At 45.5% G+C, this 17,077-nt stretch overlaps 1 protein-coding gene across 8 annotated transcripts in view; it reads left to right on the forward strand.

Annotated features, from left to right (window-relative positions):
- Positions 1–7,113: 7,113 nt before the first annotated feature.
- The window catches only part of CCAR2 (cell cycle and apoptosis regulator 2), a 25,959-nt gene continuing 15,995 nt past the window's right edge, over positions 7,114–17,077 (forward strand). For 4 of the 8 annotated variants that reach the window (XR_014027236.1, XR_014027237.1, XR_014027238.1 and 1 more), the window contains exons 1-9: positions 8,596–9,871; positions 10,766–10,857; positions 11,392–11,506; positions 12,246–12,372; positions 12,901–12,997; positions 14,296–14,412; positions 14,957–15,191; positions 16,118–16,231; positions 16,910–17,073. Coding sequence is in view for 5 of the 8 variants with exons in the window: in XM_081333834.1 (XP_081189960.1) it covers positions 9,707–9,871; positions 10,766–10,857; positions 11,392–11,506; positions 12,246–12,372; positions 12,901–12,997; positions 14,296–14,412; positions 14,957–15,191; positions 16,118–16,231; positions 16,910–17,073 (1,226 nt within the window). In the remaining 3 variants the exon portion in view is untranslated. Of the gene's footprint in view, positions 7,182–7,807; positions 7,889–8,595; positions 9,872–10,765; positions 10,858–11,239; positions 11,507–12,245; positions 12,998–14,295; positions 14,413–14,956; positions 15,192–16,117; positions 16,232–16,909; positions 17,074–17,077 lie in introns of those variants that run through there. The other 4 variants (XM_081333835.1, XM_081333836.1, XM_081333838.1 and 1 more) reach the window with 4 other exon arrangements.

A 17,077-nucleotide genomic window follows, 5' to 3' on the forward strand; every position in this document is an offset into this window, starting at 1 on the left:
TGAGCCTTGGATACTGACCACCGAAGGAATGTGGGGGGGTCTGTTCCTGGTCCTCATAGATGTGAGATCAATGAGAGTCCTTTTATCTCTACAATCTCAGTTCAGGTACAATATGAATGAATACAATAGGAATCATCTTTCTAGACCAGGGGTATCAAACTGCCGGCCCGCTGGCCGGATGCGTCATGCTGAAACCGTGCCCACCCCATTGCTGGCAATGGAAAAAAAAAGTTGCGATACGTCATCACACGTCACGTGACATTGTGAGCTTGACATCCCTGTCCTAGACAATCTAACCGCATGGCTCTACCTGTTACTGCAGGGGGAAAAAAAAAGCTTGCTTGCTTATTTGTGTATTTATTTACTTATATCCTGCCTTTATTATTTTTATGAATAAGTCAAGGTGGCAGACATATACCTAATACGTCTTTGTCCTCCTCCCCACAACAACAACCTGTGAGGGTTTGGGATGAGGGAGGATGCCACTCAGTTGGCTTTCATGCCAAGGGCGGGACTAGATTTTCCAGTCTCCTGGGATCTACCTGGTACCTTAGCCACTATCTATCTAGATGTCGAGACTCTAGAAAGAGTACAGAGAAGAGCAACGAAGATGATTGGGGGACTGGAGGCTAAAACATATGAGGAACGGTTGCTGGAATTGGGTATGTCTATTTTAACGAAGAGAAGGGTGAGGGGTGACATGATAGCAGTGTTCCAATATCTCAGGGGCTGCCCCAAAGAAGAGGGAGTCAAGCTATTCTCCAAAGCACCTGAAAGCAGGACAAGAAGCAACGGATGGAAACTAGTCAAGGAGAGAAGCAACCTAGAACTAAGGAGAAACTTCCTGACAGTTAGAACAATTAACCAGTGGAACAACCTGCCTCCAGAAGTGGCGAATGTTCCAACACTGGAAGTTTTTAAGAAGAGACTGGACAGCCATTTGCCTGAAATGGTGTAGGGTTTCCTGCCTGAGCAGGGGGTTGGACTAGATGACCTCCAAGGTCCCTTCCAACTACTACTACTACTACTTCATTATTGTTGTTGTTATTATTATTGTTATTGTTGTTGTTGTTGTTGTTATTGTTGTTGTTGTTGTTGTTGTTGTTGTTATTATTATTATTATTATTATTATTATTATTATTATTATTATTATTATTATTATTATTACCCAACTTGCTGGCTGGGGAATTCTGAAAATTGAAGTCCGTGCATCTTAAAGTTGCCAAAATTGAAACACTGGGTTAAGAGTGTGCGGTTGTGACAATTAAAGGAAATAGAAACGGTAGAGCCAAGCCTTTGGTTTAATACAGCTGCTCATTGCTACATTAAAAAAGCACAATAAGTGCATATATTGTGTGTGTGTGTGTGGGGGGGGTAATCACTTTATATCCAAGGAGGTTGCACAATTTTGCTCAGTCGTCACCGATCTAGGTGATTGTTGCAACGTTCTGAAAAATAGACCTTGTATGATACAGTTTTGTATCTGTTACTTCTCTTTCTCACATCTGCTTTTCCTCTCGGATGTAAAGGTGGCTTTGTGTTTTGCTGAGAGTCAGTACAAACGATAACAGCAAAAAAAAAGCAGTTTTGAACTGTAAATAGACAAGAAGTAGCAAAATGCGACAAAAACATACCATCAAAAGCACTAATGAAGGAAAAGAAATATAACTATCTTGGAAGTCTGTTTATAAAGCAGGCGAGCTGATTTCATTCCGAGATGGAATTGTTCAACAATTATCCGTGCAGATGCTCCCACCGGTCGTGAAAGAAGGACCAAGGATTTTCAATGTGGGAGCTGATTGTTTGGGAAGAAAAGTCAGCTAGTCAACCTTGAAAGGCTACGTGGCCTCGCTTCTCCCCTTTTGGGTTTGCTTGTTCTCCTTGGCCTAGATAGGAGAAGAAGTAAACAAGAGCAGCTGGAAAGAGGCTCTTTTGGTGGTTAATTTTATAACATGAGAACCAGAAGTCCTTCCTTCCCTCCCCCTTTTTATGCTGTAAGCATTTTAAGGTTTTTTCCCCAGCATGCGTTGCTGAAAGGATTCGAGGATGCTTCTCTTTGCAGTTGACCGATGCAATGAAAAATAAAGGTTTCGGCCTAAGTTTGGTGCACAGCTTCTAACATCAACCTAGAAATCAGGAGCCCATGAGGTTTGTTCCCTGCCTTAGGAAGAAAAGCCGGCTGGATGACCTTGGGCCAGTCACTTCCCCCTCAGCCTTAGGACGGAGCAATGGCAAAGCACTTTGAAAAAAAAATCTTGCCCAGAAAACTTCAGGGCAATTGCCGGGGGTTAACGCTGACATGAAGGCACCACGAAAATTGTTCAAGGCTTGCTGCTTCTTACAGCAGAATTGAAAGGGGTACTTATTTCATTCAGCAATGGAAGGCTGCCTGTGCAGCTCTTTAAAGTTTGAGGGGGTTTGATCAGTTCAAAGTCCCTAAAAGCAATAGTTTGCAGCCCAGTCTTTCTTCCAGCACTGTCACTTCCCCTCCCCCTCCGGGAAAAAAAAATTCATCAGGAGGGAGAAATAGCAGATTGTTCTTCCGAGGCTTGGAAACATTATATTATATTTGGGTGGGGTGGGTGGGATATGTAGTCTGGGTTTGTAGTGAAGGGATTTTATTATGCTTAAGGTTGATGTTAGTAATATTGATATTAGTAGTGGCACTTTGTAATCATCTTTGTTTATGTGCAAGCAGCTTTGTAGGTGCTTTATATTGGGAAATTAGTTCTATAAAAGCAAATGTTTCATGCTTTAGGTACAGGGGATTGCTTACATGAAAAGAGCATGGTGAGGGGAGGGGGAGAAGGAGTTATGGTGGAGCTTAGGTTGTTGTGTATGAGTCATCATCTAGGAATTATTTTTCTGTACCTTTTGGTTCCCAGTACCGAGACCAGATCTCTTTGTTCTGGAAAGGTATAAAAGGTGGAAGACATCTTTCCTGGTTGTTGCCTTCATCTCTCTACCAGCCACGAAGAGAGATGTGGCCACCCAACTCTATTTTGATCAAAATAAAAGATGTTTGCTTGCTGAAACCTCGGCTCTGGAGTTTCTTTTGGCTCTTTTAAATTGCTGAGTAATGCTGGGGCAATTGTGAGGCTAAGCGTAAAACCTTACAGTAGCTTCACTCAAACACGCTGGAAACACTTCCGATGCATGGGATGGTGCAGCCACTGAATTGAAAAGGCCCCAGACTGAATGTCCTTCTTTACTTTCCCCTTTACAGAGCAGACACTGAATTAGACCAAGAAGGATCGTGCCCAAGGCGGCGTTTTCTGCCCAATCTGATGGTGAAGATACATCGGTCAAAACACGTTTCCATGGGATGAACTAGAGGTCCTTCTGGAGGCACGGCGGATCTGCAAGTTCGGATTTGATACTGTCGTGCCAATAACTGTTTGTCCCCTTCCTCACATGTTTGTCTGAGTCCACCAACGTCACCACCAGGTTCACTAAGAGTCATGGGATCTGAATGTTCTTCAGCAGAACATTGCCGAGGCGCAAGAGATGTTCAGGGACGAAGCGAGGCAAATGAGACCTGCTTTTGTTTTCTTGGAATCGAACTGAAATGAAAGGCCTTGGGATTCTTCCTAGCAAAAAGGAGGGTAGGAAAAAAAAGCCAGATATTGCTAACATATTCATTCCCATGAATCTTTTTTGATCCTTTTGTGAGCGCAGTGCTGCCATCTTGCACAAATTAGCCCTTGCAAGATGGGAACTTTCTTATTTATGAAATAATTTTCCCTGTTCCTTCCTAATATTAACAGAGATTTCACACAATGGAGCAATGCAGTAATGCAAACCATAGTTCAAACTGGATTGCCAACCACAGTTGTTATGCCAGAAAATGGCTTGTTAATGATTAGAGTTTATAGGCTTAGCAGTATCTTCAGTTGAGTTCACTGTTTTTGAAAGAAATAGCAGTATTAGATTAGCACAGGGTTGTTTTTTTTCCTTTTTTTGCAGTCCTCACCAGTTTCACTTTTTTGCACACACTGGCTGATTCTCCAAAGAAAACTGGTTTTAGTGTTCTGTGTTCGGGGCTGGTCCTCTGGAGAAAACTAATTTTATGCTGTAACAGGCACACTGATCTCCAAAATTCACTTGGCACTCTGTTACTGTGTGTCTCTCCATAATGGCCTTTCTCTTGAGGTCTGAGGCTATGGCTTCATTGGTTGCTTAGGACAGTTAAAATAATTCAGTATTTTGCAGGAAGAGAAAATGGTGCAAAGAGAATTCTCTTCCGTTCCCTTGTGTCCATAGGGAAATCCATGCATTGCAGACTATGAAATGTCTTGTTGGTCTTCTTTTTAGTGTGTTTAATTGTTCAATTGTTTAAATTAAATCTGATGCTTTCTTGGGTTTTTCCCCCTTTCCCCTTCCCTTTCCCCTCCCCCCTTTGGTGCATGCAACTGTATAATTTCACAGATGAAACTGTATTTTTATATGATTTAACAGTTAACTATATAGAGGGCTGGGGGGGTTAAATGTATTTAATGTATTTAATGTATTTAAAGAAGTAAAATAAAACATTTTGCAGGCTTTTAAAAATCTGAACCTGATAGTAGATAAAAATTGTTTGTAAAAGCTAAATTCAGTGGAACGTGGTACCAGAGCTTTCCAGGGATGTATTATTTCATGCCACAAGGAAGGATGCATGTTTGAAAAACCACTTCTGGAAATACATGGAATCCTTTGCTGTAGAGAAGTAGCATGTCATCAGTCAAACAGAGACCTGTTGGATCATACCAGGGATCCATCTAACCTCCCACCCCTTTTTCCAGTGGTTGAATTTGGGAGCAGCTAACTTCCAATTTGAGGGACGCGGTGGCTCAGTGGGTTAGGATGCTGAGCTTGTCAATCAGAAGGTCGGCAGTTTGGCAGGTCAAATCCCAAGTGCCGCGTAGCACAGTGAGTGCCAATCTAGCAGTTCGAAAGCACGTAAAAATGCAAGTAGAAAAATAGGGACCACTACGGTGGGAAGGTAACAGCGTTCCGTGCGCCTTTGGCATCTAGTCATGCCGGCCACATGACTACGGAGATGTCCTCGGACAAGCGCTGGGTCTTCGGCTTTGAAATGGAGATGAGCGCCGGCCCCTAGAGTCGGAAACAACTAGCACGCATGTGCGGGGGAACCTTTACCTTTTAAAACTTTCAATTGCATAAACTAGGAAGCTTGTATCAATGTTTTTAATTGCATAAATTGAGAAAAGCGATAGAGCTTCCCAGAATCTGATGCTGCTCAAGATACATTGGAATTCTCAGTCATTAGTGCTGAAGGACCTGACTCCAGTGTATGACAGATCCCCTTGGCTATCCTGAAAACCTAATTTACCATGGCTTAAATGTTGGAAGGGCAAACCCTGAGCTCCTTGGTGCCATGAAGACCAGCATTCTGATTCCTAAATAAAATAAAGTCAGTTGCTGGGGTATGGCCATCCGTCTAGTCAAGGCAAGCCCCGGATTTGGGGAGCAGCTCTGTTATGACAGCCTGCTAAGGTAGAAGGTCTTTAGGAAAATCCAGAGTCCCAAACATTTAGAATGTAATCCTGTTTCTGCTTGTAATTGGGATGCTTCCCCTTCACGCCTTGGGATTTAGAGTGGAGAACAAACGATTGTGGATGCATCCATAGGAGTTTTAGGAGTAATGGATCAATGAATTCAAGATGGAAAAATAATTAGTTTTTGCTGGTGGGCGCAGGTGATAGTTTGTGTAGCTGGAAAAGTGTCTGCCGTGCTCCCTTTTGGCTGCGCATCACATTCTGCAGAGAAAGAGAACGTGCTTCTTAAAACTAGAAAGCTGTAATCCAAATGAGGCTGGATTGCAACTCTGATTAAAAAACCCAGGGATTTAAAATAGCCTTTGTACTGAGAGTGTGATTTAAGATATACATTGTGAAGTGGAAAAGGGAGTACATGGATTTCTATTCTCCCTGTAATGAGGATGGGAGTTTGTGAGAGGAAGTATCGGTGTGTGTATTTATTTCAAGAGCTGTGCATGATCTAAGAAGCCTGGGACAAAAGAGTGCAACGGGGAAGGATGTAGGCTGCCCATCTTGGGCAGCCAGCTGAACTACCAACTTTCATCAAAACCAAGAGCAGGTCAATGAATAATGCAGAGGATAGAGAAAGTCTAAGTAACCAGGATGCCCAGCAGCTCTTAATTTACTGTGGCTTAGTGATTCCTACATTAAACAATCAAAGTGATCCACTCGCCTCTGATCACTTTCAACTGCATGCTGAGAAGCAGCATATAAAAAAGTCAGCAAAGTACGCCTGCAAGTGTACAAACCTGGGGCCGGAAAAGAAAAATGCTCAAAATAGTTCTCAAACTTGCCACTGGGCGGCAAAACACACCCTTTTAAACGGAATTAAGTGAACTGTGCCAGCTGCTTGGAATTTGTCAGCTTCTTATGTCCAGAGTTGGGAGCCTGCGATTTATTCTCCACTTCCTTAAAATACGGGATTTTGTCCATATAGTTTCAACAAATACTAAATTCTGGAGTATTTCACAAAGCTTGACGCTTCCCCCCCGCCCTAAACCTCCCCAAATCACATCTAGCGCGACCCTAGACAACCTTGGCTCTTTTATGACTCGTGGACTTCAACTCCCAGAATTCCTGAGCCAGCCATGCTGAGGGGAAAGAGAGAGGTTTCCAAGCTGAGCCAAGCTGGCTCAGGAATTCTGGGAGTTGAAGTCCACGAGTCACAAAAGAGCCAAGGTTGCCTACCCCTGGGCTAGCAGGTGCATCCAGAGGGCTTGGACCACAACTCCCAGAATCCCTAGCGAGGTCGCCCAGGAGCTGGGACTTCTGGGAGGCGCTCTGTCGCTGCGAGGGGCTTCAGCCAGCCCGCGGGGAGTCTCCGTCCTGCCCGGCGGCGCTCAACTCCCGCCCCGAGCAGCCCGCAGCCACACCTTGGAGAGCCATCCTCCCTCCCTCCCCCCCCCCCCCCGCGAAAGGATCGCCACTTCGGCCAGCGACGCTCTTTCCCCGCTGGGAGGACCGAGCCTCCCTCGGCGCTTTGGCATTCACTTCCGGTGGCGCTTTACTCCGGGCAGAGCGCCTTTCCGCTCTCCCTCAGCTCGGGGGCAGCTTCCGGCCAGGCGCACATCCGGTAGGCTTTTCCGGGTTCCTTTGTCCCTGCTGGCGTCGCAGCCGGGCGCTCTCCGCTCCCCTCAGGTGGGTTGGAAGCCGCCTCGCGAGCGGCCTCGCCGGCGCCCTCCAACGGCCCCTCGCCCCCTCGCCCCTCCCCCCCGCGGCCTGGCTCTCTCGAGCGCTCGGAACCCGCCTCTCCGCCCCCTCAGCGTCCGTTGGCCGCCGCCGCCGCCGCCTTCCTAGCCCGTTAAGCCGTCGGAGGCGAAGGGTGAAGCCCTCCCGGCCAGTACCGCCAGGGTGTCTGTGTCTGTGCGTGGCAGGGACCGAGGTGGCGGAAGGGTGACGACGACCCCGCAGTGTAGGCCAGCCTGCCCGCCCCTCCCCGTCCCCCGGGCAAGGCAAGGGGATTAAGGAGTCCCGGTTAAAGACACGTCGCTCTCCCGAGCTTCCTGCTCTTCTGCTTCTCCTCCTCCTCCCTCCAGCAGCATCGGGCTCGCTGGGTCGTCTGCCCGGCTGGCCTTGGGAGCAGGAAGAGCCCCCCCCCCCTTGCAGCACCTGGGCAGGGTGGGTGGGTGGGTGCTTGAGGACATCTAGACGGGCTCAGCTCCCTCCCCTCCTCCTCTTGGGCAGAGCTTGTGGAGCTGATATGGGGGAATGGGCGGGGAGGAGGAATCTTTGTGTAACTTTTTGAAAATGTGTTCAACAAACAGATCACACTCTCAGAATGGCACAGTTCAAGCGCCAGAAGCCATTGCGAACCAGTAGCCTTCAGGGAGCCCGGTCGTTTTCAGGTTGGTCCGATTCGGAGCCAAAAGAAGCACCTTTTCCCCCACCTGTAGGGCAGCATTTGTTTCATCACTTCCTAGTTGCTGATCGGCCTTCCTCTTCCTCTTCCTCTCCTCCTCCTCCTCCTCCTCCTCTCCTCCTATTTAAGTACTGATGCTTTGTTGGTTTTTAAGCTGCCAGTTGTAGGTTCTGCTCAAGCTGCTGTGCAAAATTATAGAAGTTGCCTTCTTTTTAAAGAATGCCTGGTGCTTTTTCTTTCGTTTCCTTTAGTTTGCAACCAGTAAAGCAGGGTGAGCAACCTTTTGAGGTCTTCTTAGTGGAGGCCAGAGATATGCATAGTCGGTGAAATGGACATTCTGTTCTACTTCCTGGGCGTTTGGATTGGAGTTTTAGAAGCGTTCTTTAAGTTTGTTTTAGTGGTGTGAATTTATACTGTGTTTCTCATATTGAAGTAACAAAACATAACTCCAGCAATTCCTATGAACTGTGATTAAGAGGTGACATGGAGCTAAAAGAAACAGGAATTCAAGACACTCATTGTCTAAAGCACTTCTTTTACTGCTGCCCTTCAGATATGAATGTCAACTCTTAGGATTCCCAAATGAGGCAATATATTGGGAAGAGTGGTTTAAAGTATGCTTTTTATTTTTATTTATTTGATTATTCCACCTTTGTTATTTTTACAAATGCAGATAGTTCTTGACTTATGACCACAGTGACCCCAAAATTTCTGTTGCTAAGCAAGACAGTTAAGTGAGTTTTGCCCCATTTTAGGATGTTTTTTTCCATAGTTGTTAATCACTGTAGTTGTTAAGTGAATTTGGCTTTGCCCATTGACTTTGCTTGTTGGAAGCCACATGATCCTGGGAGAGTGAAATTGTCATAAATACATGCCAGTTGCAAGTACCTGAATTTTGATCACATGACCTTGGGGATGCTGCAAAGATTGTAAATGTAAAAACTGATCATAAGTCACTTAGAATGGTCATTAATGAATGGTTGTGAGGACTACCTGTAACTCAAGCTGGTGAAAATATCCAACACACCTTCCTCCTCCTGTTTTCCCCACAACAACAACCCTGTGAAATGAGTTGGGCTGAGAGAGAGCCAGTGGCCCAAGGTTACCCTGCTGGCTTTCATGGGTAAGGTGGGACTTGAACTCACGATCTTTTGCTTTTTAGCCTGATGCTTTAACTACTAGACCAAGCTGGCTATCATTTGTGAGTCAAACTCCTACAAATGAGACAATTGGTGTAGCAGAGGGCTAATGCCTCCTTAAGTAACACCAGCTGCCTGCAATTAGTGCAGGTTCGCATCCCACCAGGCTCAAGGTTGACTCAGTCTTCCATCCTTCCGAGGTAGGTAAAATGAGGACCCAGATTTTTGGGGGCAATAAGCTGACTTTGTAATAATGCCGCTTGGGTGTGTGTGTGAAAGCCCTAACAAGCAGGCATATACATAGAATGAAGGCTACTGCTAAGCTTGTAAGCCGCCCTGAGTCTTCGGAGAAGGGCGGGATATAAATGTAATAAAAAAATAAAAAATAAAATAAAATACATTGTGAGGAGTAGTCTAACATATGTTTGCTAAACTGCACTATAAGCAGGGACTTATTTCATGTGACTGCAACTACCAATGTGGAGTCAGCAATTACTACATAGAGTTGGATCTGTGGTCAGATATTTGAAAGTTATGTAGGCTGATCCCTATATCCAGGCTTCTGTTACTTCCCTGGGAAAGAAATATAACAAGGATGAAGTTGTAGTTGTATCGAAAAGAATGTGGCTAGAATAGTTACAGAGTACTGTTTGTTGGTAAATAGAATGTATCCATTGCCTCCTAATACTTCCTTTCAACTGGATCTGAATGATGTTGACACCTGGTCCTTTTTCCTAGGAACACAGCCAGCCTCTCTTCTGGGGCCTGCACCAGGCCTATTAAATCCTCCTATTTCAGCAGATATCATTCAAGCAGCACGCCATCTTCAGGTAGAGAATTATTGGTTTTCTCTTATGGTTAGTTGCCTGGTGGTGATATTCCTATGTTCTTCCTTCTCTTGATATGGGACAATTTGGGACTTGTACGTCAACAAAAGGATTTTATAAACTATTCAAGTTGCAAAGTGATTCTGATCACTTCTGATAATGTGTCAAGAACTCTATATTTTGGAAACAGGACAGCAATTCCTGTTCTGTTCTGAATCTCAACCAGAGGTGAGGTGAAAACCCACTGGAAATCGCCATAGCTCATCTGATATTTCAGGCACGTGGCTTTAATGCCTGCTGGCTTTGATAAAAGTGGAGCCACAGATGATGCAGGAGGATTTTAGCTTTAGGGAGAAGCTGCAGCAACAGCAAAGGTGAAGCGGCCCAAATATATGAACTGAGCTCTTCATTTTGTGTGTTTTATTTCTCTCCCAAGGCTTTTGCAAGACTCATTGTGCAGATCTTCATGCACATTGTTGGAGAAGGTGCATGTTTACGCTTAACCTGCTTAATTTTCTTCAAGCGTGACAGAAAAAGGAAGTTAGAAGTTGGGTCATTCAACCCTAAAAGGAACAGTTGTATATCTCAGTAGTGACTTAGCATTTAATTGTCCATAGCATTTAGATCCAGTATTAAAAGAGAAGATGCAGAGTGCATTAGGTAGTGATCATTACATAGCAAGTGGGTAAGTTGCCTGGGGTAGTCTCCACCTAAAATAGCCCGCTGGATGGTTCAGAGTTCCAAAGAACGATAAAGTGAACTAGGCTCATACAAAGGTAACATCTGCAGCATTAATGAATGTACTTGTTGACTGCGGACAGTATGGTAATTATCAGATGAGAGTCGTTTGAGCTTACCCTGCGCAAAGTAATTACAGTGATTTTTCCTTGCTTTTAGGGAGGAGAGAAGCAGCGCGTTTTTACTGGCATTGTCACCAGTCTTCACGATTATTTTGGCGTGGTGGATGATGAAGTTTTTTTCCAATTAAGGTGAGTAGAGGGTTGCCGAGCTGCAGCAGAGACTGCAGTGGGCAGCAAACGGCTGCTTGAGGACAGTATAGATTTTGCCACTCTTCAACCTTTGGCGTGCCCTGGAAGAGCAGTAAAGGGGATGCTTCTCAGGTTTGTAGATCAGCCAAACCTGGCCGCTTATAGCTGCTGCTTCTGCTGTTGGAAGGCAGCAGAATTTGTATAAGCATTAGGGTTGTATAATCTGTTACACTACAGATCGTTCTATATCCTGCTAGAAAAATGGCAGTCTTACTTGGAAAAACGTTTTTTAGCTAAGCTTTTCCTGTGCCAGCTTCTACTTGCAAAGCTTTCGGACATTGAAATGTGATTTTTTTCCCCACTTCCTTGTGTGTTTGTGAAGGAAGCATACCTAATGCAGGACTAGCGCCAGTTGGAGAAGGCAAATCAATACTGAAGCCTAAGCAGTTTCTTATGAAGTAGTACTGTGATGCTTCTCGGAGACTGTGCCCACAGAAGTGATGAACTTTCCCTGCTGTCTTGTCTTTCTTTAAGCGTTGTTAAAGGCCGGATTCCACAAATTGGTGAGAAAGTGCTGGTGAAAGCTGTTTACAACCCCAGTCAGTCCGTGCCCTGGAATGCTTTGAAGGTCCAGACATTATCAAATCAGGTAGCGGTTAGTTTTGCTCTCCATGTATCATTCTTGATACTTGGGCTTTGATTTCTGTCATGGGGCTAATCTATTACATTGTGCATCACACCTTTATTTAGCATTTTGCCGTGACTTGGGGCAAAGCAGTGGAAGTTACCATAGTTAATATGGCAGAGAAATCAGATGGGAGGGGGAATGTTATTGTGGGTAAGACAGAGTAGTCTAATAAACCCACATGTCAGCTGCCACCATACACTTTCTTGTGCTTCGCTGCCATGTGGTGACAGACTGCCATGAATTGGGAGGGGGAATGAAGGGGGGGAATGCTTGGGAAATTGAAAGTAAATGCTATGCCTTCTTGAGAGGCTGCCTCAAAGTCACCCAACTGGAAGGAGGAGGGGGCCACATACCAAACGGTGCCTGGACCATCTGTTATGAAATCAACTTGCCGGAAGCTGATTGGTTACACCAGGGTGGGCAATGAGAGACAGTTAAGAGAGGGGAAAGTAGAAGTTAGAGAGTTTGGCGCATGATTCTCAGTTCTGGCTATGCAATTCTGCAATACACTTGGATCTCTAGTACACTTTTCTCAACAAGTGGAGCCAAGGATCATTTCTATTTAGAGCTTGTAAGTTGTGGCAAGTCCAACACCATCTTTTTATTTATGAACTTTGTTCTCTTGTGATTTAGACGTTTTTCAGTAAGAAAAGTTACTTTTGTTATGAATTCCTCATTAATATATATATATTTTTTCCAGCCCCTTCTGAAGCCCCCCACTCCTCTGCTCCATGTAGCTTCTTTGGGACAGAAGCAAGGCATTTTGGGAGCTCAGCCCCAGCTGCTCTTCCAGCCACACCGGATCCCACCTCTCTTTCCCCAGAAACGTAAGTATTACTTCGTGTTGTGCTAGCGAGACAGGATCTGATGGGGAAGAAATCCGATCGTAGGTGGAGCATTGTTAAAAATCTTGAACCTGAGATTCATTACACTCTGAGGAAGCTAGAGAGACAAACTCTTTTGGAAACCAGAGGGAAATAGTTTTTCTCCCCCTATTCATTTTGATTTATGGAAGGGAATAATGTAAACAGCTTTTCTAGGCCATGAGAAAAATCTGTAATCCTGGTAAATTATCTAGATGGGGCTGTGGTGTTATTTGGGCGTCATAGTAGGAAAGAAAGAAAGAAAGAAAGAAAAGAAAGAAAGAAAGAAAGAGAAAGAAAGAGAGAAAGAGAGAAAGAGAGAAAGAGAGAAAGAAAGAAGAAATCAAATGGCATTTTGGGACATGTGTGATTTTGTCACCCTGGTTTAACCTGGAACTAGCTGTAGCTGATCTGGATTGATGTAAGGCCTAGTTCAAGAAGCAAATGGGTTGTCCTCGGGAGGAAAAAAAAATCAATATTTTTCTTCTCCAGCAATGAGCCTCTTCCAGACATCTCCATCACTCCACTTGGGCCACCTTGGGAGATACGCTGGTCGAGGTCCTAAAGGCAGGCAGGAGTCAGGCAGATGGTAAGAATCGCAACGGATCATTTTGTGTGGCCACAGCATCCTTCCAGTTGCACCAAATAGTGTGAGCTCCCACTTTCCCAAGGAGCATTTGTTGGTCCCCCCCCTTCCCCCCCAATTCAGGAGCATGGTTTCCCTTTTCGGCTAGTCTCTCAATCTAGTGTTAAGGGTCTCGGCTTTCTCTTACTCAGCTGACCTTTGCTACTGAGCAGAAAATCTCTCCATCCAAATCTAGCCACCTTCCCTATTTCCAGGGGGAGAATCTTTGTCCGTCGTGAGGGCAAGGCGGTCTGCTTTTCTTAGCGGCAATCCAGGCGCTCTGGCAGTCCTGTCTGCCTTGTCGCGTTGCTGACCCCGTGCATTTGAATGGAAATGTAAGAGGCCCGGCCTGGGCTCTTTTATATATACAGTGCATATTCTTGGCTCCTGGGCTCAGGTTCCTTGTTTCGCATGGCCCAAGCTTCTCTTTTTCTCCGTGGCGTTTCTCTGCTCCTTTCCACCCGCTTTGTGGTGGTGCAGGAGGAGCAGAAGGCTCCTTGTAAGATTTCCCCATGCTTTCCCTGCTTCACCTGGGGTTCTGTACATTCCTTGTTTTTCCCCATACTAGCAGGGGGTCCTCCAACCTGGCCACTTTAAGACTTGGGGAATTCTGGGAGCTAAAGTTCACAAGACTTAAAAGTGGCTAAGTTTGAGGACCCCTGCCACACAGCGATGATTGCCACACAGGCTCCCCAGGCAGTGGACGAGCGGATTCCACAAAGGGGATGGGTAGGGCGACAAAGACTTAAGGAGGGCCTGTTGAAATCCACGTCTACCTGCCAGCTTTACAGATGGCCACAGCTAACACATCATGCTGCACAAGCTAGACTTCGTGGAACGGTCCACCAGGGTTGGGCTTTGGTTCTCATCTTCTTTGAAACTGCCTCGGCAACTGAGCAAAAGCTCCCTTTGGCTCAATGCTGAGTGGGAGACCCCTCCAATAGGAAACAAGTCTCAGAAAAGCCATTCGCGGGGGTGGGGGGGAATCTCAAGCCCAGAAAAAGCGTGCATTCTGACCAAAAATGACACTTTCGGTGTGTGTGTGTGTGTGTGTGTGTGGTTGGTACAGCTCCTGCATGATTGCTTTCCCCAAAAAAGAGAGAGTGTTTACTTTATAGCAAACTAGTTGCTAGTTCCACTGTGTCGGCTCTCTTCCGAGTTGTAGTGGAGGTTGTGTTTGGCGAGAACCAAGCTGGAAAAACCTAAGATTTCAGTGCAGCGTGTAACTGTGGCTGATGCGACTGAGTTGTTCTTCCTTGTAGGGATGACTTTGACTCCAAGAAGAGGAAGCAGAAGGGTAATGAGCCCTGGGGGGCCAAGAAGCCTCGTCACGAGCCACCCCAGTACCGAGTCCAGTTGGCCTGCTATACTGTGAATAGGTAAGAGCCAACAGGAGCCGTGTGACTTGCCACAAAGGTGAGGCAGAAAGAAAGATATTGCTGCTTTCAGTGACATATATGAGGACAAGCGTCTACCCCAGACACTCTTTCCCCCAATATCCCCACTGCCGGACAGGAAGGGCCCGCAACTCCCACAATCCTCAGGATCAGAACTTTGGAGGAGCTAAATTGAGGAAAGTTCAACATTGGTCAAGATGAGAGCAATGCATTATTTCGCTGTTAGGCCTTAAGGTCAAGTTTTTTTTGAAGATAGGTAACAAAGCAGATGTCTGGTTTGGCCTCTTATAAAAGAGAGGAAATGGTGCTGTTGTTGGGCAGATGCTTGTTAAATGCTTGGGATCTGTTTGGTTTAGATACGGAGAACAAATACATAAAGCCTAGTCAACATTGACTTATGTGTGTTGATTTAGTGCTGGAATGAATGAGCAAACTCGCGCTTCCTCCGGCTCCGAATAAGACGCCCTAGGAGTGTTGATGTCCTACAAAAGGGGATCTTTTGTTTTGGTCTCTTGTGTCTCGCCAGCCCCTTCTGTGATGCCATGGAAATCTTGAGGCGCTACTGCAGCATCCAGCTGCCCAAAGAATTCTACCATGTCCGCCTCAGCTGGCTGGACACCTTCCCTCTTAGCCAGCCGTTGACTCTGAAGCATCCTAGTCGTATCCAAGTGACCAGTCCTGCTGAAGAATTGTCTCAGACCGAAGAGGATACAAGGCAGGAGGCTGAGCCGGAGGATGCAAATCCTGCCTTCAGTGCCAAGGTGAACAGTTGGGACCCTCTGCTGCTCAACCGCAGGGTGTTAACAGCTGACCGAGAGGAGGTGCATATGGTTTCAGTGAGCTGAGCTGAGCTGAATTCTGCAGGGGTGTTGGGCAGGAATTAGAAGCACGTGAAATCACTGTAGTTTCTCTTGATGCTTCGTACCCTCTTCTCAACAAATTCTGCTGTATAAATTTATCCTGTGGTTGAGTTTGTTGGGTGATCAAGGCCTCTGCTATAGTGGTTCTTCATTTTATTTGTTTAAATCCATTTAAAATCCCTTTCTGTTTAGCCTTCCTTTTAAAATATTCAAAGTACAATAGCGAGGAAATAAATGGGTAGGTGCTTTATATGTTGTTTGCAAACAATTCTGCCAGATTCCTTTTAGGGAGCACCAATAAAATGTTCAGAAGCCTGGATTAGTGAAATCTTGCCTATTTTATTGATTATAAGTCCTTCCTTCCTTCCTTCCTTCCTTCCTTCCTTCCTTCCTTCCTTCCTTCCTTCCTTCCTTCCTTCCTTCCTCCCTCCCTCCCTCCCTCCCTCCCTCCCTCCCTTCTAGATAACAAGGCAGGCCTATTTTTTAAAATATCTCAGAATCAAAGAATAGAATCATTCGAGGAAAATGGTTGTATGAAAGAGTTTTATTACCTCCTTAATACAGACCTAGAATGTGGACAATCTAACTTGGCTAGGCAGACTCACTGTTGGGTCCTACTCTTTTGCAGATGAAACAAAAGACATGGTATTTTTTTAAAAAATGTCATAATTAAATCCACCCATCATCCTTTGTAACTTGGGAAGCCCCTCTGAGATCTGGGGCACTGACGTCTTCTTTTGTCTGAGGCTTTGGTAATAGATTATTGGGAATTTTGTGCCTGCGTTGCAGCTGCACTCACACTGCTCTGGAACTCGTCTCCGATATAGGCTCTGCTGCTTTCTTCTCCGGGCATTGAAGAATTCTACCGCAATTGTCTGCTTTATATTGAGGAGCCCAGTGATCAGAGGGAAATTCCTGAACATCCCACAAAGCAAATTAAGGTAAGCAACATGAGCTGGATGTAACGTCAATGAGTTGCGTTTGTATCCAGATGCAGCGTTACCTCCAAACCTCGGTTATCGATAGAACGGGGGGGGGGTGTTCCTGGGAACTACAGTTGTTTGGAAGTTAAGTTTCATTCTTGTTTTGTAGGGTTCACCTTCGTGTCCTTTAGTTTAGGCAGCTAAGAAGTCTTAAGCTATCAAGTTGAAGGTCTCTTCATTAGAGAAGGACATTGCTGTCCATAATTCAGTAGTTCTTAAGTTCATCTACCAAGAATTCATTCCAGATACGTTTCCAAAAAGCGATCAGTAGTATGGGTGTCAACCAGGGGACCCTTCCATGTTTGGAGTGTGACCCTAGGATATCATACAAGCGCATCCTTCAGTCTAAAAAAAGCAAGGATGTAGAATCACCTTGGGGTGGTCTTCCACGCAGAATTGTTTTGTTGGCCAACTTTTTCACCGGATCCACGTTTTGCATTGGGACGGGTGGATATCAAGACCATCCTTGTGAAAAGCAGTGTCTTCCAGTCACTTCCCTGTCTCAGGGTTTAATAGGCAGAGCAGTGTTATCTTTGCAGTTCTGTCTTCCCTGGGAGCTCCCCCCAACCCCCCCACTTGAAATCTAAAGCAGAGGGCTGGTTGGTCTTTTTCCTGAACAGTTTTCTCTTTCCTCAGTTCCTGCTGGAAAAGAAGGCAGATGAGCTGGTGCTTCTGGGAGGAGAGTGGTCCCCCTCTCTGGATGGTCCTGACCCAGCTACAAGCCCCACGGTCCTGATCCGCACAGCCATTCGTTGCGTCAAAGCCCAGATTGGCTTGGATTTGAGCACCTGCACGAAGTGGTGA

Source organism: Vipera berus (genome assembly GCF_964194415.1).
Source record: "Vipera berus genome assembly, chromosome: 8".
NCBI lineage: Eukaryota > Metazoa > Chordata > Lepidosauria > Squamata > Viperidae > Vipera > Vipera berus.